Raw genomic sequence first — 22,645 nt, 5'->3', positions numbered from 1 at the left:
TTTACTTTTATTAGAATGATGCAAAACTGAAATAAAAGACTGAACTTGAACCTTCTTCGCTGAGATAGATCTCTGCCCTTGACCTTCAATCCTTCACCCCTTCTGCGTTAGCTTATCCTTGCTGTCCTGGCCCTTTGATCAGCTTCAACACTTGGTGAATTATGAGATAAATGAACTGATTTGTGTCTTGGGTATTTATACCCTTTAGGGAAGCAGTCGGCTGCCTGAAAAAATGCTCCACGACTAGAATATTCGGCATTAAATGCTGTAAAAATTTGTGCATGACTTAAAGAATGCTGGCCACCATGCACCTCAGATCTGGCTGCTGGGCAGCCTGTGTGGGCTGCCCCACACCTGGTCTACAGTCCCCTAGGGGCTGTGTAACCAGTCAGCCAACTGTTCAGGAGCCCTAGGGCTGTCCTACAGCCCCTCCAGGGCCATCCCATGGCTGGTGGGCATAGCCACGACCTTCCTGGCCCCTATGGGGGTGGTTCTACACCTTCCCCATGCCCACATTTGTCCTTGGGGTAGTCCTATGGGCTGGCCCCTTTCCTATATGCAAACCCTAACTGTCTACACAGCGATCTGGCATCCAGTATCATACCAGATACACAGAACCACTCACATCATTCCAGAGGGAGACTCACAGCGCGGACTGGCACTGTTTCATGTGCAGGACAATGCACACCTGACCTTGGACGCATGTGCAAGACAATGCACACTTGACCTCGGACGACTGGAATGGACCAGGTCCTGCACTTTCTGTACAGATATGTCTACGTGGCATCCAAGTGCGGGATGCACATGACACCAATGACCTTATACATCAGACAGACAAATCAATTAAGAAGTACTTGAGATTGGCAAGTGCAAGTGAATCAAAGAAAGGATTGACCACGTAAATTGGACAGACTGAAACAAGGTCTCAAATCCACCAAAGAACCATGCTGTTTTAGGAAAGAAGAGCTTACACTAATCAAAGTATGTTGGTGTAACTGCCCATCCAGTCTGCCTGTCAGAGATGGACAAGAAATCCTGCCCATCCAATATGTCCAACTCTCCGTCTGTTAGCTGCGGGGGGGGGAGGGGGCGGAGGGTATATAAACTGTAAGGTGTGCATGAGGTATGAAACCCTTCACCTGTAATTCACAAAAGAGTATCCCCTAGCAGCTGGATGGTTGACATTATGCTTCTCAAAATTAAGCTCGTCTATGTAAGGATGGCCTTGAGCACACCTACCACCTTGTGAGGTGGCCCACTCTGACCATGAAACATACATCTATTCAGCCAAAACCTGTTTCTGTGAAACACATGGAACTGTTTCATCATGAAGAAGAACTGAAAATGTCAAAAAATTTAGGGACTTTGTTTTCAAGTAAATCCGATCAGATCATCTGACTTTCCTGCTTCATGTCTCTCCACATTGTGGATCATAGTAATGGCATTCTCAAGGCTTCAATAGTACATGTTTGGTGGCGGGCCAGAGTGTGGTCGAAAATCATAATTACCTTGCACCTCCAACCAATACATACTCTTTTCATAGCTCAATTATGTGATCTCATGAGCTTCTGAGTCCTTACATGTACGGATCTGCATAAATGTTGGACATCAGGATGTATGCTGCGGCATGCTTTTCATCCAAGCTCACTGCAAATTCAAACATTTCTCTTCCAAGTTCTATGTTGCCCCACCTCTGGCAGGCACCCAACATTGCACGCAACAACACAAGGTCCGGTTGGAAAGGCATCTTCTCCAGCATCACCACGGCATCATCCAGATGGCCTGCTCGACCAAGGAGATCAACCATGCAAGTATGATGCTTAATGGTTGGAGTGATGTAGAACTTTTTGGTCATAACTTCAAAATACTTATGGCTCTCTACTAGTAGGCCTACATGACTGCATGCAATAAGAACGCTGCGAAACGTATCCCCATCCGGCTGTATGCCTGCCTCCATCATTCTATCGAACAAAAAGAAGACAAGTTTGCTCTCTCCTTGAATAGCATATCCTGTGATCAATGCATTCCATGCCAGGAGGACCCTTGTAGGCATTGAATCAAACAGCTCTACAGCATCATACATGCTCCCACATTTACCATACATGTCAACAAGTGCAGTTTCTAAAGCTACTTTAGAGTGGTCTAATCCACTAGATCTCGAGATTTGGGCATGAACTCTTTTCCCAACTTCCACGGCCACAGCATTCCTACATGCTTTCAAAATGTTTAGAAAGATGGCACTATCTGGGGATAAGCCTTGCTCTTGCATCTGAGCATAGAGTTCAAATGTTTTCTCACTTTCATTGTGCTCAGCGTATCCTGAGATCACGGCGCTCCATGCCACAACATCTGGGTATACACCTTCCAGTTGCATGTTATGGAAACAGTCCAATGCTTCCTCCGCATGCCCATGTTCGGCATATCCTCCAATCAGTGAAGTCCAGGAAACCAAATCCCGAACAGGAAGCTTCTCAAACACTTCACATGACTCTGCAAGCATGGCACATTTAGCATACATATCCACCAATGCATTGCCAATATAAAGATCTCTCTCCAATCCCTTCTTTGCTACCTCAGAATACAATTTCTGGCCCATGTCTATGGCTTCCATGCTGCCACAAGCTTGCAGGCTGCAGACATAGGTAAGTAGATCCGGAGAAAAGCCTTCCTGTTGCATCCGTTCCAAACAAATAAGTGCTTCTTTGCCCAGCCCATGTTCGGCATATCCTGCAATGAGTGCAGTCCACAAGATCACATCTCGAACTGGCAGCTTCTCAAACATCTCACGAGCCTCTGCGAGTGAGCCGCATTTGGCATACATGCCCATCAAAGCACTGCCAATAAAAGGATCTATTTCAAATCCCTTCTTGGCAATCACAGCATGAAGCTCTCGACCCCTGTCTAAGAATCCTACCCTACAAGCTTTCAAGATGGACACGAATGTGACTACATTTGGTGACACGCCCTCCATTTGCATCCGCTCCAAACAGTTGGACACTTCCTCATCAAGCCCCTCCTCTGCATAACCTGCAGTTAGTGCAGTCCATGAGATCACCTCATGAGCAATCTGCTCGTCAAATACTTCACATGCTTCTGCTAGGAAGCCAGTTTTGGCATACGTGTTAACCAAAGCGCTGCTGACACAAGGAACTCCTTCAAATCCCTCTTTAGCAATCTCAGCGTGTAGTTCTCGAGCCTTGTCAATGATGCCCATACCACCACAAGCTTGCAGACTGCAAACAAACGTGCCAGGGTCTGGCTGCACCCCCTCACATTGCATTTGTTCCAAGCAATCCAATGCTTCCTTACTGAGCCCTTTATCAGCATATCCAGAGATCAGAGCATTCCAAGAGACTACATCTCGGACTAACAGTTTATCGAACACATCCTGTGAGTCTTTGAGGGAGCCACATTTAGCATACAGATCCACCAATGTGCTGCCAGAAAAAATATTGCCTTGGTATCCCTTTTTAACAACCTCAGCATGTAACTCCCGGCCCCTGGCTATGGCTCCTATGCTGCCACAGGCTTTCAAGCTGGAAGAAAATGTGTGAGAGTCTGGAGATCCACCCTCAAATTGCATTTTCCATAGGCACTCTAACGCTTCCTCTCCACGCCCATGTCCAGAATATCCTGCGATAAGTGCATTCCATGACACTACATCTCGAACCAAAAGCCTATCGAACACTTTTTGTGAGTCCTCAAGCACGCCACATTTCGAATACATGTCAACCAAAGTGTTTCCAACAAAAAACTCATCATCAAATCCCCATTGGACAATCTCAGAGTGCAATTCTTGTCCCCTGTCTATGGCTCCCATGGTACCACATGCTTGCAAGGTGCGAACAAATGTGCCCGTGTTTGGAGATATGCCCTCTTGCTGCATCTCTTTCAAACAACTCAGCACTTCATCGCCATGCTCATGTTCAGCATAGCCTGTAATCAGTGCATTCCATGAGACTATATCTCTTATTGGGAGCTCCTCGAACACATCCCGTGCTTCCTCAAGTGACCCACATTTTGCATACATATCTATTAAAGTGTTGCCAAGAAAGGGATCTCTTTCAAATTCCTCTTTGATGATCTCCACATGAAGTTCCCTGCCACTGTCTGTAGCTCGCATGGTGGTACAAGCTTTCAAGACACAAAGGAATGTTGTAATATCAGGAGGCACAGCTTCCAATTGCATTTGTTCATAGCAGGTAAGCGCCTCTTTACTGAACCCATTCTCAGCATATCCGGCAATCAATGCATTCCATGAGACTACATCTCGAACTAACAGATCATCAAACACTTCTTCTGACTCTACAAGTGAGCCACACTTTGCGTACATATCCACCAAAGTGTTGCCGATAAAACAATTGTCATCAAACCCATTCTTGACAATGTCAGAATGTATTTTTTTACCCCTTTCTGTGCAGCTAAGCTTAACACAAGCTTTTAGCAGGACAAGAAATGTATATTTGCTAGGATACACAAAATCCTCTTGCATTTTCTCATAAAGGTTGAGGCCATACTGTGGTTCCTGAAATTCAACATACCCTTGTATGAGGGAGGTCCAAGACACCTCATTTGGATGAAGTAGCTTGTTGAAGACCTCCAGAGCATCAGGCAAGCTCCCACATACTATAAGCATCGGGACGAGGTAATTTCCGAGCACACAATGAGATTCAAGCCCATAATTGCAGATGTGCACATGAAATCGCTTGGCAGCTTCAAGGTCTTTATTCTTTCTGCATTTCTGCAAGATGGATACAAAATCCTCCACTGAAGGCAATTTGGCCATCCATTCAGAGGCCACCAGTTGTGCTCGGTACCCAACTGATTGGGACCTATCCCACCAACTTGTACGCTACCTCTCGCTCATCCACTTGTACACTACCACCCTCTCTTAGCTCTTCTAACAAGGCAAAAATCCCACGACCACCAGGTGTGGTGTGCCCAAATTCATCCCACATCCATTTCAAGCCCTTCTAGCTACTCTAGCAAGGCTGTAGACTCAGTAGTGTCATATGTTAATGCCAACATACATCCCAGTGGTAAGGGGGTTTGACCGCAGGAAAGAGGTCACTGGTTTGAACCCCGGGCACCCCTGCAGCACTGCCACAGCCCTTCCCCCCCCCCCCCCCCCCCTCGTCGCCATTGCAATTGCCGTGTTCCAGCCTTACTGCGCCGGTACTCTGTGACCGTGTTCTAGCCCATTGAAGTCACCTAAGACTGTGGTTGTCTTGGTCACCAGAACCAGATCCCAGTGGTTATCAATGGCATGAACACCAGATTCCTATGGTCCCAACATGCCGTCAGTATAGTCACCCAGCCCCGTTACCATGGCAGATTCAGATCGATGGATGCCCATTGCCAAAAGTATAAACGATGTAAAATCTTTAAAAAACAAAAAAAAAGGCATTCACATGCCTAGGAAGCCAAAACAAGTACCACAACATGCACATCAAATTACATACAAAACCAGAAGCAACCCACTATAACTTCTCTTTAGAACTGATAAAACCAAGCAATCAATACACAAACCCAGAAGCAGCAAGGTGAGATCTCTGCTGATAAACCATGAGTTGTTTCCATGTTTATCTCCACGCCAAACTGACCTCCTTCATGCTAAATCCCTTTTATGCATGTATGTGTTTTTCAAAGTTAGCAAGGGAATGCTTACATTATTTTCTCGTACAAAAACTTCGCACCCCTTTAGCTTGGAAGGCTATGGATGTGAAGCCGACAAGATCATCCTCCTGCTGCTTCATGAGTAGTCTTAGCATTTCTAGAGTTGGCTTGTGTTGTAGATGCTGTTCAAACTCAGGCAGCTCGGCCAGAACACACAAGATTTGGGAGATTTATTATTATTATTATTATTTTGGGAAATAGACATATATATATATATATAATATTACCTTATAAATGACCTTTACAAAAAGTTCAGAGAAGCCCTTGGCCAAAGTTTACTCCATATCATTTACATTACAATTAAGCAACTTGCATAAAAGATCCCATCTATCATCTTCCCAAACAAAAGAGGAATTGCTCCAAGAAATATGGTACCCTAGCTGCATGATGCAGGCTATCATCATTGCTTCAGAGGTACAACCTTTGGGAGGCATCTTCTCCAAGACTTGTTTACCTACCCACACCTGCACCACCGGTCTGGTGCCCAGGGGGTTCTCTATAAATGCCACAAAGGTATAGATGGGGTGTTTCCCCTTTAGGTACCATCTTCTTGTCTTTGGGAGGGGAGTAAAAGAAAGCAACTTGTTTCTCCAGTTAAGTCCAAACTATCTACCTTTCTGAAGGACATGTGAGTCTTCCACCACATCTTTAAACATTCTAGACCATACCTCTTCCTGGTGTAGGCATTTGGGAAGAAGAAGAGCAAGTCTGGCTAGAGCATGAAGATGTAGAATACCCAAACCTCCTTCCATTTTTGGCATACTTAGGCTCACCATGCTGCCACTCTCTTGCATTTGCACTTGTTCCTCCATAGAAACCTATGATTCTTTTCCATTGGGCTTTGCCAAAGTTGATAATAGGGCACAAAAACATGCTATAAGCATTCATCACACAATTGCAGATGGTTAATCTATCATGGAAAGGAACCCTTACCCCTTCCCATTTCTTCAATTTCTGGAGAAATCTTTCTAGGGCCCAACCATTTATCTGCTTATTAGTAACCTCCACCCCAAAAGGGACTCCCAAATGCCTAATGACTCGGCCTCTCTTGACCACCTCACATCCCCATCTTTCCATATCAAAGTCATTTTCCTCAGTCAAATTAATTATTTTAGATTTTTGAATGTTACATTTGGACCCAGAAGCATCAGCAAATTCATGTACTATGGATAAACCATGTCTCGCATTTCCATTCTCTACCCTTAGGAACAACAGTGAGTCATTAGCAAAACATTGGATTTCCAATTGTTCCCCACTCCTCAGCTTTAATCCAATCATTATGATGGAAAATTTCGCATGCCTTTATGATATCTGGGGTTTGGGAGGTTTAATTTTTTTAATCTCTCTCGTTTAGGTATGATGCCTAGGATATGTTGTAATTTTTTTTAAAAAAGAGGAGGCCTAGACTCTCTCTCTTGTTTGGGCCCAACCTCTCTCCTCATTTATGCACAGGAAACCCAACCTCTTTCCCTCTGTGTCCTAGAGGAGTGCATGCACTCTCTCTTCTCTGGCTGAGGGCACCTAGCCCCTCTCTCTTCTCCTCCACCAGAGGGCAACAATGCCTATGCAACGCCTCTCTACCTCCGCCTCAGGGACACAAGATTGTGCCCCCTCTCCTGTAGGTTAAGGGCATGCATCGCTTCTCTACCTTTGTCCTCAGCGGGACACATGACTTCAAGTAAAAGAAAGAGCTTCTCTCTCGCGCGCTGAAAGAAAGAGCTTCTCTCTTGCACGCTCATAGCATGTGTGCTCAGGAAGGGTGATCTCTCTCTCTCTCTCTCTCTCTCTCTCTCTCTCTCTCTCTCTCTCTCTCTCTCTCTCATTGGGCCATGTATGCGCAAGTAAGGTGATTTTTCTCCCATGATTATTATTATTATTATTATTAAATGCCATGATTTCCCTCTCTTTCTTTGGCTCTCTTTCTCTATCCTTGACAATAGAGAGGCCAAGGAGGCAAGCTAAGAGTTGATTCAAATATCATAATGAATATAAATGATAGAAATTGATCAAATACACAAGATGTGGGCAAATAGAACTTGATGTATTAGTTCATAGGCAAGTGCCCTTTTATAGATTTTTTACAAACCAAATACCACCTAGTGGTTTCATAAACCAAGAGGTTTTGCTCAAAACTAGGTGCTAAGGAAGCTTCACCCAATATCTGAAGGATTTGATCCCTTTCACATGTATAAGGTCCATTTGGCCCCATCTTACTAGGGATGTGTTTGGTGCATATTGCATCACCCCCCTTCAAACACATAATCATCACAATGGTATATTGCATCACTCCCCTTCAAACACATAATCATCACAATGGTATTAATGATCTTTGATGACTCACCACAAACTTATGCTTGACTAACAACCATTTTAGATGATTTCCCTTTGACTACAACTGCTTACCATGACCATACGAGTTTAGGATGGCAATTTAAGCTTGAGCCTAGTTAGGAGTAGTTTGGGCTAGAGGTTCAATAGCTAATTTACAAAGATTTACAACACTTATGTAAAGTTGGGCATTAAGAGTTTGGAACCGGACCCAAGACATGATCTAGAAGAGATGGTCACTTTTCATTGTGAGGGCTTCATGATGCCCCCTTTTTGTCCTCCTTTGACTCTCCATTGTCTTCACCTTGATCTCCATACTCTTCAGGTATAAAGTAGGCCTTTTGGGCCTTCTTTCGAAAGAAGCAATCTCTTTCAATGTGCCTAGGTTTGTGGCAAAAGTCACAAATGATTGAAGAGTTGTACTTTGCCTTCCCCATGTAACCCTTGCTTGATGTGTAGAGAGTAGCTTCATTGGATGGAATATAGGACAAGGTGTTCTCTTTTGCTTTGACCTTCAACTTTTTCTCTTCCTCCAAAAGAAAAGCTTCAACATCAATAAGCTTTGTAATAGGCATGTTGGTCAGGGTTATCACAATTTTATCAAAATCGGGAGGCAGTGACTTGAGTGACACTGCAATGGCAATGTCTTCACCCACCTTTAATGGCAATGGCAATGTCTTCACCCACCTTTAATGGCAATGGCAATGTCTTCACCCACCTTTTATCAAAATCGGGAGGCAGTGACTTGAGTGACACTGCAATGGCAATGTCTTCACCCACCTTTAATGAGATGCTCTGCAAGTTAGGTCATAAGACTTTACATATCATTAAGATGAGATGCAAGATGAGTTTTAGACTTCATATCAAGTTTTAAAAACTCAATGAGCAAACCAAACTTAGAGCTTCGAGATTGAGCTCCAAATAAAGTATCCAATTGATCCCACGAAGCCTTGGAAGATTCACACCCATCCACATGGTGAATGTATGTGTCAAGAGTTATGATGACTCTTGCTTTGTCATCTTTGGTCTCCCATGTCAGAATAGTAGCTTGGTCCCTTGGCTTCTTCTCCTTTCCACTTGTGATACTCCATAGGCCTTTCTTCATGAGAATGAGCTTGATGCAAGTTTGCCAAGCATGGAAGTTTTGCCCTTTGAAGCGGAAGGTAGCATCATGTGAGGCCATTAGGGTTGAGAGTGTTGAGGAACACACTTGAGTGAAAATATTAAAGAATATTTTACTCAGCCTTGAGTCACCTTGAAGGTTAAGGCTCTTGATAAAGAAGAGATTTGGAGTAGAAGCCCTTGACAAGCTTGGAAGGCACTTTGGAATGCTTTCTAAGGATTTGTTAGGCCTTGCAAGAGGGGCCAACACAAACATTAGTGCTGAGAAAGTGCTAATTACAAAGGAAGCAAGATTGATTAGCCAAAAATAGAGAAATTAGTTATTTATTATCACTGATTAAAAGATTATGAAGTTGTGGCTATGGCACTACAGTATATAGCCCTGATGGAAGGCTTTGTTCTCCTCAATGGAAAGACTACTAGGAAACCCCTCTTAGGAAGAGCTAGAGCACATAAGGGTGAATCATTCATCTCAAAGGAATTAGATGATGGTCGCTTGTAGCCGTGACAATGGCTATATGACCAGAAAACAAATGATTTTGGGGAAGAAGACAATGGCGCGGCAATAGCAAGAAGATTGGTGCAATTGATGGTGCATACCAGTTTGCCTTAAGGTGTAGAAGAAGCCCACAAAATTATTTTAGCTCTAGTGGAGTAAGTGGGGAGAAATCACTCCTCCACCAGTACTACTGGAATTTTGGAGTTTTATGGAGAAAAGGTCAAAGAAGGCTATAAATGAAATGACCTACTTAAAAAACGTCTTTCCCTCATAACTTGGCTCTGATACCATGTTAAAGAAGTGGTTGAGCATGCATGTGAGCTAGGGAGGCTCATAGATAAGAATTAATTCAAATATCATAATGAATATAAATGCTAGAAATCGATCTAGTACACAAGATGTGGGAAAATAGAACTTGATGTATTAGTTCAGAGACAAGTGCCCTTTTATATATTTTTTACAAACCAAATACCACCTATTGGTTTCATCAATCAAGAGGTTTTGCTCAAAACTTGGTGCTAAGGAAGCTTTACCCCACAAGGTAAAGGATTTGATCCCTTTCACATGTACAAGGTCCATTTGGTCCCATCCTACTAGGGATGTATTTGGTGTATATTTGAACACCATATTGTAGTTTGGTCAAGTTTCCTTAGTGGTGTGAACACCCTCTTATTTAGGGTCAAAAGATAAGGCTTTAGTGCCTATAAAAGCAGTGTACATGGTGGAAGTATTTATATAATTCATTTAGCATTGTGTTGTGCAATATCGCTCTCTTGTGTGATGTCCCATCTCTCTCTCTCTCTCTCTCTCTCTCTCTCTCTCTCTCTCTCTCTCTCTCTCTCTCTCTCTCTTCCATCCATGTCTATGCTCCCACACACCATTGCTTGATCTCTCCATCTCTTCCGTCCACTCACTACGTCTTGAGACTAGCACCATGGTTTTTTACATGGTATTAGAGCCTAGTTGATTGCATCTCATGCTTCATCCTTGCATTTTTGTCTACTTACGTTTTTTGATATGCTGCCTACCTCATCTCTGAATTTTTTGTCCTATTGTCTAGTACCCTTAAACCACCTTCTCTAATCCACTACTATGCACCATAGAAAGCTACATATGATCTGTTTCTAGCCCTGTATTATTTTCAGCTTCCTCTCATGTTGCATTTTCCTCCCAAATGTTGCTGAAAAATAGCCGACATTCTGTTGTACATTTTTTTAAACATCACCCACAAGATGCCATAAACTGGCAAAACCATAATAGTCCATTCAATCGTGCATCTTTTACACATACATATGGGTGCCTTCTAAATCAATAGAGGGTTTTATTCATCATTACTATTGTGAGTTGTAGTTTGCTCACGATCAAGAATTGCTTCTGGAACTAAAATTTCTGTATCAACCTCTAAGAGAGGTGGGTCATCATAAATGGAGGTAGAAGGTGGTGTACCTTTAAAGGGTCTAAGAAGACTAATGTGAAAGGAATTATGAATATTCCAATGGTCAAGAAGGGACAAACGATAAGCATTGTCATTGATTTTAGTAGTTATTCTAAAAGGCCCATAAAATGGTGGAGATAGCTAGATGTTTCTCAACATACTCTAACCTTCAACCTTTAATTTGCTATCTCCAGCACCTAAGGTTTTACGACTTACAACAAAATAAAGTAAAAATAAGATGAATGCATTCCATCTAAAATAATTACCCTTTATATAAAGAAATTGAAAACGGAATCGTTCTCTAGGATAGCTTGTGGAACACTTGAGAAATTTAACACATAAATTCAACCATGAAAACACATGCTTTGCAGGTTTCAAAAAAATCAAATAAATTAAACAAAAGCATAGCAAACATAATACTTAGCTCCAAGACAAACATGCTGGGTGCAATCTTCCCCCCCCCCTTGTGCGTGGCCTTCCCCACACAAGAGTATTTTTATTAGCTTCCAAGCAAAATTAGGCCATAGCCTCCAAAAATATACAAAGTGTGCTTTTAGAGAGCACGACACTCTTCCACAACAAAAATAGAGTGTCCCAAAAATTGGGGCTAGGGTAAAGCCTTTAGGCTTTAATAAATTTAACATTATAAATGTATTTTTCCCAATGTATCAAAATGGAAAAATCAAAAACCATCCTCAAGAATTAAATTAATCCCACAAATATTAAACAGGCACAAACCATCTCCAACTCATGACTACTAGGCGTAAGTATCCCAGGAATCACCCTGCCATACAAACCTAACTGAAATAATCATAGACGGCCCCAAGCATACGTCATATACCGCACGTATTAATATTTAGTGGTGTCACCCACGATATTAACCTAGCCGGCATGACGCAAGAGTAACCTAGGCATCCCCAAATTACTCAAGAGGGAAAAATAATATTCTTAAAGAGGACTTAAAATATATTCTCATGACATCCCTCTTGCTTGAGTTTACAATTGCCCTCAATTGCCGGTTTGCTGGGTTTGAAAAGAACGAAGGATCTCAGGATAAGCTCGAAAAAAATTTTCAGGCATCCATTTTGCATCTTCTTGAGGATGGTTTTTGAATGTCAAAAGATATTTGATATATTGGTTTCCAGTTCTTGTTGTTGTCATCTCTTGATCAATAATAGCATCAGGAACTAAGACTTCTTCCTCTCCTTCAACAAGAGGTGGTTCCTCATAAATTGGGTGAGAAGGAAGTGTTCCTCGAAAGGGTTTCAAGAGATGAATATGGAAAGAGTTGTGGATATTCCAATTAGATGGCAACTCTAGTCTATAGGCCACATCGTTAATCTTTTCAATAATTTTAAATGGTCCATAGTATCTAGGTGCAAGTTTAACTGCAGGGAATTTTTCCACACTCTTCAATCGTCTCTTCTCAATTCTCAAAAGTACATAATCACCTTCTTGGAATGAAAAATCTTTACGCTTCCTATTTGCTTGAAATGGATACTTCTCTTGATCTCTTGCAATACAATCACGCACTTTAGATAAAATGCGATCAAAGTCTCCAGTATATTGGTCACAGCAGCTTCAATCTTATGGGAGAGTCTAGTAGCCGGAATAGGCAAAGCTCTACCATAGATAATCTCAAATGGTGCTCGACCAGTAGTAGCAGAATGAGGAGTATTATTATAAGCAAATTGGAGTAGATGTATGTACTTATCCCATGAACTAGGTTGCTGGGAAATATAGGCTCTAAGCATATCCAAGATAGTGCTATTCGTGACTTAAGCAAATTGGAGTAGATGTATGTACTTATCCCATGAACTAGGTTGCTGGGAAATATAGGCTCTAAGCATATCCAAGATAGTGCTATTCGTGACTTAAGCAAATTGGAGTAGATGTATGTACTTATCCCATGAACTAGGTTGCTGGGAAATATAGGCTCTAAGCATATCCAAGATAGTGCTATTCGTGACTTTGGTCTGTCCATTTGATTCAGGATGAAAAGCCGTAGAAAAATCTAACTTAGTGCCTAAGTTTGAGAAAAGAGCAATCCAAAAGTGACTACAAAATTTAGAATCTCTATCAGAAACTATCACTTTGGGTGCTACATCATTTTTCAAATGAGGCCAAAAGAATTCTCGAGAAACTACTTGAAGTGTTGTGGAAACTCCTCTATGTCCCATGAATGGTGGTTGGTGCATCTCTTCCAAGACAAGTTGTCTATAGGGTTGAGTAACACATAATCTTTTCTCAAAGAAAAGATAGCCATCATTATGATAATAATTTCCTTGAGGTGTCCAATTTTTTTCACGCAATTTGATCCATATCTCAGAAAAATCTGGATCTACTTCATAAGTTTCTTTCATAAGTACAAATGGTTCACTTTCAATAGCGAAAATGTTGTTGATATGTGGTCTTCTACTTAAGGCATCGGCAACAACATTTTTCTTTCCAGGTTGGTATTGAATCATGGGTTAGAAACTTTGTATGAAAGATGCCCATTTGATATGCCTATCTGAAATAAGGGGTTTGCGAAAGCAAATGCCTAATGCTTTGTTGATCAGTCTTGATAAGAAATTCTGAACCCATTAGGTAATGCTTCCAAATCTTCAAGGCACGCACAACTGCTGCTAATTCCTTGTCATATGTACTATAATTTATTTTAGCAGGTTTTAGCTTTCGACTTTCATAGGCAATAGGATGGTTGTCTTGCATAAGCACAGCACCAAAACCTTTGCCACCACTAGCATCAGTTACTACCACAAAGAATGGTCTTTGAAAGTCACGTAGTGTAAGAACTGGTGCATGAGTTAATGCATCTTTGAGTGCTAGAAAAGATTTATCTTGACTTTCGGTCCAATGGAAAAAATGTAGTTTTCTTGAGAAGTTCCGTCAAAGGATGTGCAATATAAGCGAAATTCTTGACAAACTTCCTATAGTAACTACATAGACCTAGAAAAGATCTAAGGTCATGAATGTCTCGAGGTGTAGGCCAAGAGGCTATAAACTCAATCTTCTTAGGATCCACACGGATTCCTTCAGCTGACACTATATGGCCTAAGTATTCAATCTCTTTTTGAAAGAAAGAACTCTTTTCAGGATTGACATACAATTCATTTTCTCTCAAAAGGTTAAACACTTGCTTCAAGTGTTGCTCATGCTCGACGATTCTTGCTGAAAACAAGAATATTGTCAAAGAACACCACAACAAAGCTTTGAAACTTTAGGAAAATACGATTCATCATACGACTGAATGTAGCTGGAGCATTGGTCAAACCAAATGGCATAACCAAAAACTCATAATGGCCAGTCTGGGTTCTAAATGCAGTCTTGAGTGAATATGTCTGACTCAATCATGTGTACTTGATGATAACCATACTTTAAGTCAATCTTGCTATAGACCTTTGAACCTCTAAGCTTATCAAGTAAGTCATCTACCCTAGGGATAGGGTATCTATTCTTGACAGTGATTTTGTTCAATGCTCGGTAGTCAACACACATTCGGAAAGTTCCATTCTTCTTCTTAACAAGAAGAACTAGAGCTCCAAAGGGTGAACTACTAGGTCTAATAAGGCCTCTTTCTAACAAATCCTCGATTTGTTTTTGGATTTCTTTTTGCTCTAAATTGTTGACTCTATAAGGAGCTTTACAAGGTGGAGAGTTGCCTGGCAATAAGTCAATACTATGGTCTTCAGGCCTAGACTTAGGTAATCCTGGAGGTAAATCTTCCATAAAACAATCCCTGAATTTGGAGATATAAGGATCAAGTTTTGGACTTTTGGATGTGTTAAACTCAGCGCTAAGCTGGTTAACCCAAACCATATAAGTCTTCTCCCTTTTCCTAAGAGCTCGCTTTGCTTGAGTATGACTCAATAAAGGGCTCGTCTCTCCTTTGATTAGACATTGGAGGAAAATATTTTCATTGTCCTTCCTTACACAAATGCTATGTGTATCATAGTCTATAATAGGGTTGTACATATGTCTCTAAGGCATACCCAATATTACATCTACGCCTTGTAAAGGTGCAACTAAGAAATTTCTTTTTTCTATTAAGGAATTGATGCTTAAAGTTAAACCTTTCACCTCTTGCATGCAATTATACTTGGTTCCAGTAAATGCAGCTTTAACTCTATAATGTGTAGGTGAAGGTTGAATATTTAAAGGAGTCTAATTGCCTTTTCAGAAATAAAGTCATGAGTGCTACCATCGTCATGCAAAACAATAACTTCATGCTCATTAATTTTTCCTTTTATTTTGAGTGTAGCGAATGAGCTTGAGGTTTACCTTCTACTTCTGAATAGTCTGGGTCAGAGTTACCCTCTTGCTTGAGCGATTCATCTTCATTGTCGTCTCCTTCAAGCATATTGACTCGTGCCACATGTGTCTGATTCTTTGCACATTCTGGGCAATTTGGTGCTATATGTCCTTCTTTATGACATTTAAAACATTTGATTGGAGGACCTTTGGGCTTGGCATCGTTGACTTTCTTTGAATTTGATTCGCCTTTGACCATCTCCTTGCCTTTGTCAAATCCTGGCTTATGAAAATTTCTTGAAGCATGAAAAGGTTTAGAGTGGTTACTCTCAAATGACTTGGCCTCTCTAGGAAAACCATTTTTGCGTTCGGAATTTTTTGCCAAAGATATAGCTGTAGAAAGTGAATGAGGTTTAAACATATTCACATCGGCCCTAATTGTAGACTTAAGGCCCGAAATGAATTTCCTCTTTTGGTCCTTCTCATCGACTTTCTCCACAACCTGTACCTGTAGTAATGTATTCCAAAACTTCTCCGCATACTGAGACATGCTTTCTTTTTCAAGTTGATGCAATGTATCCCATTGATGCCTAACTTTAGATTTAAATTATGAAGGTAAGAAATGCTTTTTTTACTAGCCTTTGAAACCTTTTCCATGAATCCGGTTTGTCACGTCCTTGCTTGATGACGCTCCACCATAAAGCTGCGTTATCCACCATGTGATTAGCCGCACATTTGATCTTGTCCTTCTCGAAAAATTTCTCCCCCGAAAAGTAGTCATCCAATTGACTAAGCCATGCCAAAAGGACTCGAGCATCTTTCTTGCCATCATAATTCTGAAATGAAAAAGCTTTACGACTGATTTTAGAATCTTTCCGTGAAATTTGTGCTTGAATTGTAGCATTGACAGCTCTTTGGTGTGGTGTCGTCTTCGTCATCATCACAACGAGTCACGCTTACGCCTTCGACTCGAGAGCTGTCGCTCCAATTCAATTCGCATCTCTCTCTCTTCTACAATTTGTTGTTGTAGAGATTGGAGTTGCTCTTGAATTGAAGGTAAAATAGGAAAATTTGCCATAGTGCTCATGCAAACAATGTAAATAAGTAAAATTGATATTATTTGATGTATGTAAATAAAGCAAATGTTTGTACTTATCTCAATTCTTCCACAATTTGATTTGTGTTGAAACTGAACAAAGACTTTGGTTCAATGGTTGGATCGAATTCCCTTCGTTTCGCACAAGTCCCGAGCAATTCCGAGTGATTTAGGAGACTTGGGCTAGTCGAAATGCTGAAGAAATAATTTTTTGCACCTTGAACACTGCTCCAACAATTCTGAAAACTTGGACAAACCTCTATAATAATTTCTGAGAATTTTCAAAAATTTTCAAAAATTATTTTGGAATTTTTGGCATTTATTTGCCCTTTTTAAGCCTCTTTGAACCCTGAAAAAATCAATTTTCTGCACCCAAAAATCTGAAAATTGCAATTCTTTGGAATTTCCCTTGAAATAGGAAAATAGGTAGTGTGAAAGCTCCAAAAGTTGATGTGACAAGCATTGGGCTTGGGAAAAGTAGATTTGGATTAAGATGAGGTTTTGGACTTAATTGGGATTAGCTTAATTGATTTTTTTTTGTAATCTTCTACTCACGATTTTCGCCTGTGAGGCTGCGTTTTGGCGCATCGAATTTGCTTGATGTTGATTAATTTACATAGCTTGTAGCGCACAAAACATGCAGACCGTCAATTATAGAATTTTAGCAGCTTGAATCTTTGCAAAATCTGAGTGCAAAATCTGAGCAAACCACATGAGGTTTTTGGCTATGGGGAATCCATCTATACGGTCAGATCTAAAATTCATGAAGCTTTGAGCAAAACCACTTTTTGATAAAGAAGAATGGTTTTGGGAAGAGGTAAGTGGGTTTGAGAAGTAGAGCTAGTTTGAGAATTTGAATTTTTGGTTAAAGACCACAAACCCTTCTTTTGCCCACTGGTTAAAAGCCTGCAACTTTCTTGAGAGTTGTGTTGATGAAGTCCTTTCCCACCTTTCCACAAATCTCCTAGCCCAAGCTCTGATACCACTGAAAATAGAATCGTTCTCTAGGATAGCTTGTGGAACACTTGAGAAATTCAACACATAAATTCAACCATGAAAACACATGCTTTGCAGGTTTCAACAAAATCAAATAAATTAAACAAAAGCATAGCAAACATAATACTTAGCTCCAAGACAAACATGCTGGGTGCAATCTTGCCCCCCCTTGTGCGTGGCCTTCCCCACACAAGAGTATTTTTATTAGCGTCCAAGCAAAATTAGGCCATAGCCTCCAAAAATATACAAAGTGTGCTTTTAGAGAGCACGACACTCTTCCACAACAAAAATAGAGTGTCCCAAAAATTGGGGCTAGGGTAAAGCCTTTAGGCTTTAATAAATTTAACATTATAAATGTATTTTTCCCAATGTATCAAAATGGAAAAATCAACTACTAAGGTTACAAGCTACGCTTGTAAAAATAAATATGATGCGCATAAGAAACATTCTCCTTGACATTATTCATCAATCCTTGTAATCTTCATCACTTGAAAATATAAGCCCAATTAATAATTAAATTAATCCCACAAATATTAAACAGGCACAAACCATCTCCAACTCATGACTACTAGGCGTAAGTATCCCAGGAATCACCCTGCCATACAAACCTAACTAAAATAATCATAGACGGCCCCAAGCATACGTCATATACCGCACGTATTAATATTTATAGTGGTGTCACCCACGATATTAACCTAGCCGGCATGACGCAAGAGTAACCTAGGCATCCCCAAATTACTCAAGAGAGGAAAATAATATTCTTAAAGAGGACTTAAAATATATTCTCATGACAGAAATCATGTGTGTGTGTGTGTGTGCGAAATACTTATGTACGTATTAAATATATTTAGACTAAACATATATACATATATATGGATAAGAAATTGTAACTATAACTATGATGCATGAAAACAATTTTAATGAATAATTGGAGAACATGGGAAGCAGTTATGGTATATTCAAAAAATTTATGAACATGTGAATGAGTTTAGACATTCTAATCAATAAGTATTGTTATAGTAAATACAGTATGGTAGAGAAAAAAAAATTATGGTTAGAAAGTTGTCTAATTAGCACCATTATATTATGAGAAAACAATAATTTACATATGCTCAACAGGGGTTAGCTGTGAGAAAACAATAATTTACATATGCTCAACAGGGGTTAACTGTGAGTTATATGCATTATTGCATTCACATTATTAAAGATGAAGTTTCTGGATCTCAATAAGCACGGATGGTCCAATTCATATTTTTCTTTCGAGAATAGAAGATATGAGAAGGTTCTCCTATTATCATGACCACTTTTAGTTTAGAGTTGTTTCAAGCTAGCCAACTAGTTGTTTTTAGAGTTGTTTCACCTCTTTTGTTATCTAAAAGAGTCAGCCAAAAGTTGATTTGAATTTTGCTGATGAAAAACCCAGTCAAAACTATGTGAAGGAGGCTTAAAAGAAGCCTTTAATAAGACTTTTGCAAGATCTTAAAAAGGCTTAGTAGTAGCCTTTAATAAGGCTAGGTTAAAAAAAATTAAATATGTTGATTCGATGCTGTATATATATATATATATATAATACTTCTTCTTCTTCTTTTCTCTCTCTCTCTCTCTCTCTCTCTCTCTCTCTCTCTCTCTCTCTCTCTCTCCCTCCTTCTCTTTTGCTCTCCTTCTACTTTTTCTCTTCTCACGGCTCACCAGAAAGCGCCACGAAGCCTTGTATTAATCCCATATATAGCATCGAATGCAGAGAAGGAGCCAAGTATAAAGGGGAGAATGGAATACTCATGCCTTTGTGTCTTAGGAGACACCCTCGTTGGTGTGTGTGGAGGTGGAGTTGCCGGTCCTGGTGCGCGCTACCCGTTCGTTCGCCGGATCGGAGTTCAATCTCGTTGGCTGCCAACTCTTGTGCTTGTTGTCGGTGGTCGATTGCCGATGCTTGCATTCGGCTGTACTACAAGCTCCTTATGCTCACCGGTGTCACGTGTGCTGGCGATGCTAGGTGTACTTGCTGGCCACCCATCGGTGTTGTTTGCTTTCCGGTGTGCTATCCACTGTAGAAGTGTGCACTGTGTAGACAGGCGGCGCTCTAACAACTGGGGTGTCACTCTCGGGTTCCGTGCCGGTGCCTCTCACCTTCATGCAAAGGACAGTAGTCCTGGGGCCGTCTGAGTGCCCAATACACAACTTTTTTTTATTTCTAACAAGAAAATTACGTGGTACAATTCTCTGTGTTCCCTGGCTCTCTGGCTCTGATACCAATATTGGAAGCTCACGGTTGGTCATGCTCACCGGTGTCACCTGTGTGCTGGTGATGCTAGGTGTACTTGCTGGCAATTAGTGTTGTTTGCTTTCCGGTGGTGGTCGGTGCGCTATCCACTTTAGCAGTGTGCACTGTAGACAGCGGTGCTCTAACAACTGGTGTCACTCTCGGGTTCCATGCCGGTGGCTCTCACCTTCACGCAAAGGACAGTAGTCCTCGGGCCGTCTGAGTGCCCAATACACAACCTTTTTTTTATTTCTAACAAGAAAAGTACGCAGTACAATTCTCTGTGTTCCCTGGCTCTCTGGATCTGATACCAATATTGGAAGCTCACGGTTGGTGGTCCTCTATTAAAAATCAACTTGAAAAGAAATACACAAGCTTAAAATAGAAGAAATCTATGCACGTGACATAAGAATGGGTTAAATCTCCCCCACCATGAGAGTGGCTCACGTCCTCTTCATGGTGTTTTTAAATATCTTGTACAAAAAGCAAGAGCCAAAAATACATGTAGCCAGAAATATGGATCTCCACATTGGGCTTGCATAAGTCTAAATACAAAAGTGTGAACACTCTAAGGTTCACTCATAAAATAGAACTAATGTATATCAAAATGTTGCATACTAATGTGCACATAAAATAGAACTAATGTATATCAAAATGTTGCACACTAATGTGCACATAAAATATCACTGCCACACTGTCGAATAAATAATCGCCACGTGCCATGTGTCAATAGATTTCCATCGAAGTAAGCCCAATGGATCCATGCACATCCCGCACACTAACCCTGCACTGATCTGCACTGACATTCACAATATAAGCTCAAAATATGTGATAAGTTAGAGGTGATCAGTCTCGCTTGCACATAAAATAAATATCCATAAAATAAATCCATAAATTCCAAATAATGTGAATAATTCTAACATTTTGCAATGCCTTGTTTCTATAAATGCTCCTCTCCATCATTCCCTTTTGCCCCTACTTTAGGTGAGGGGGGTTGTTTTGGTATGCCATTGTAGGTCATCTTTGTGCCCAAACCTCTAGGTCTTTTGAAAATACCATGCTTGTTAAGCATCTAAAGTATGCTTGTTGAGCCCCTTAGCCTTTTGAGCCATGCTCATCACACTGGCCTTTGAGCCATGTTTACTAGCCTCTGAGTTTGAAGTGAGGACTATGTCTTATTGCTTTTCTTGTGTTGGAGTACATGACTATGAAGGTTATGCATATAATGCCACCATCACTTCAAAGGGGGGTTTATTGGGTATTTTGAAGTTAGTCTGTCCTTAGTGGTATAAACACACTAGGTGTGAACATCCTCTTATTTAAGGTCAACAGATAAGGCCTTGGTGCTTATAAAAGCAATGTAAATGGTGGAAGTGTTCATATAATTCATTCATCATTGTGTTGTGTAATCTTGCTCTCTTGTGTGTTGTCCCATCTCTCTCTCTCTCTCTCTCTTCCATCCATGTCCATGCTCCCACACACCATGGCTTGATCTCTCCATCACTTCCTTCCACTCTCACTCCCTCCTAGGCCTAGCACTATAGAGGGTCTTTTTTTGACGAGACGAGCAATTTCGGACGAGAAATTTTCAAAAAATGGCAAGCGGTTTTAAAATAGTGGGGGGTTTTTTTCGGCTACATGTGTGTGGCATCTGTCTCTCTTTATTTATGCTCTTAGTAGCATCTCTATCTGTCACTCCCTTTATGCATCTCTCTCTCCCCCCACTTTCTCTAGCATTTCTCTCCCTCCCTCCCTCCCTCTCTCTCTCTCTCTCTCTCTCTCTCTCTCTCTCTCTCTCTCTCTCTCTCTCTCTCACACACACACACACACACACACACACACACACACACACGTCACATGAGTATGTTCATTATTCTTTTCACTCAACAGCTAAATAAAAGTATTTCATTAATTTTACAACCCAAAATACTCTTGCACTAATTCCATAAACCATTACATGTCAATCAAAAGGAGAATAAAACTATTCCAATAAAATGATGCCCTAGAACATTCTTGCACATCCCATACATCTCTGAAGTTATATTTGGAACATGAGTTGTCTGATTAAATCAATTTGGGATAAGTGTGTTCTCTGCATAGACATTCAATTATCTCTATTTCTGTCAAAATTGGTTGGTAAACAAAGATATTTTCATTTTGGCTCAATCCCATGACTCTCATGTACACAAAGTACAAGTGCTTGCATGCTAAGTAGAGTTTTTGGTTTTTGATCCTTCCCAAAAAAAAATTGACATGAGCATGATGGATGCATTTTTATGTGCACATCATAACTTCCCACATGAGAACCTTCTCCAAACGTCTCAATGGTGAAAACCGCATGTTTAGAAGATTGAAACACTTGCATTTGTGTAACTTGTGCTTTAATATCTAGTGCTTCTAGTGCTTTCTTGACCCTTTTAACTTCTTCTAAAATGCATGTTTTGTATCTTGTGTAACGGCCATCTCTTGACATATCATTTATGAATGTGTTTGTCTCTTCCCTAGGTATTTCTAGTTGACTTGAGTGCATAGGACTTTTTTGCTCCCTTCTCAATTTCTTACTATGTAAGTTATAGCTTGCAAAGCACCAATGTGTCGACCTCCTCAATAATTAGATTAGTGCCTTCAGCCACACTCGCCACATAGTAGGCACACTATGTGGGGGATGGTCAATGTTCTTATCCACAGCTCATGTATGCATGATGTCATTATTGTCAAACCACATCATTTGACTAGTCTTCCCAATAACATGGGACCTTGTTTAAAAAAAGGATAGTGTAGGTACTCCTTTTACACATCCTACAACAATGCGACCACACTTACTACTTCCTATGTGACCACACTTACTACTTCCTATGTGACCCAGACACTTTACTTGGAGTTCTCCTAATTGTCCAAAATGTCTTGTGTATGGGTGCTTCTAGTATGATTTTGTCACTTGTTGATTCATATCTTGTGTCCATGAGAGTTCTCCTAATTGTC

At 40.7% G+C, this 22,645-nt stretch overlaps 1 protein-coding gene across 1 annotated transcript; it reads right to left on the bottom strand.

Moving 5' to 3' along the window:
- Window positions 1-930: 930 nt before the first annotated feature.
- LOC147607319 (pentatricopeptide repeat-containing protein At2g03380, mitochondrial-like) lies at window positions 931-5,839 on the bottom strand. Its single transcript, XM_086790204.1, has 2 exons — window positions 5,669-5,839; window positions 931-5,281 (listed from the first exon to the last, which is right to left on the bottom strand). Exon 2 carries the CDS (start codon window positions 4,784-4,786, stop codon window positions 1,577-1,579), a length of 3,210 nt encoding a protein of 1,069 aa, XP_086646330.1. The 5' UTR covers window positions 4,787-5,281; window positions 5,669-5,839; the 3' UTR covers window positions 931-1,576.
- Between the last annotated feature and the right edge of the window lie 16,806 nt (window positions 5,840-22,645).

This window comes from Cibotium barometz, chromosome 55, assembly GCF_041138505.1.
Source record: "Cibotium barometz isolate CiBa-2024 chromosome 55, ASM4113850v1, whole genome shotgun sequence".
NCBI lineage: Eukaryota > Viridiplantae > Streptophyta > Polypodiopsida > Cyatheales > Cibotiaceae > Cibotium > Cibotium barometz.
The sequence above is the reverse complement of the archived record's forward strand: the minus strand, read 5'-3'. Positions and strand labels throughout refer to the sequence as shown.

Bases quoted from the DNA above. Each gene is read 5' to 3' on its own strand.
- LOC147607319 (XM_086790204.1), bottom strand. From the start codon at position 4,786: ATGGCCAAATTGCCTTCAGTGGAGGATTTTGTATCCATCTTGCAGAAA.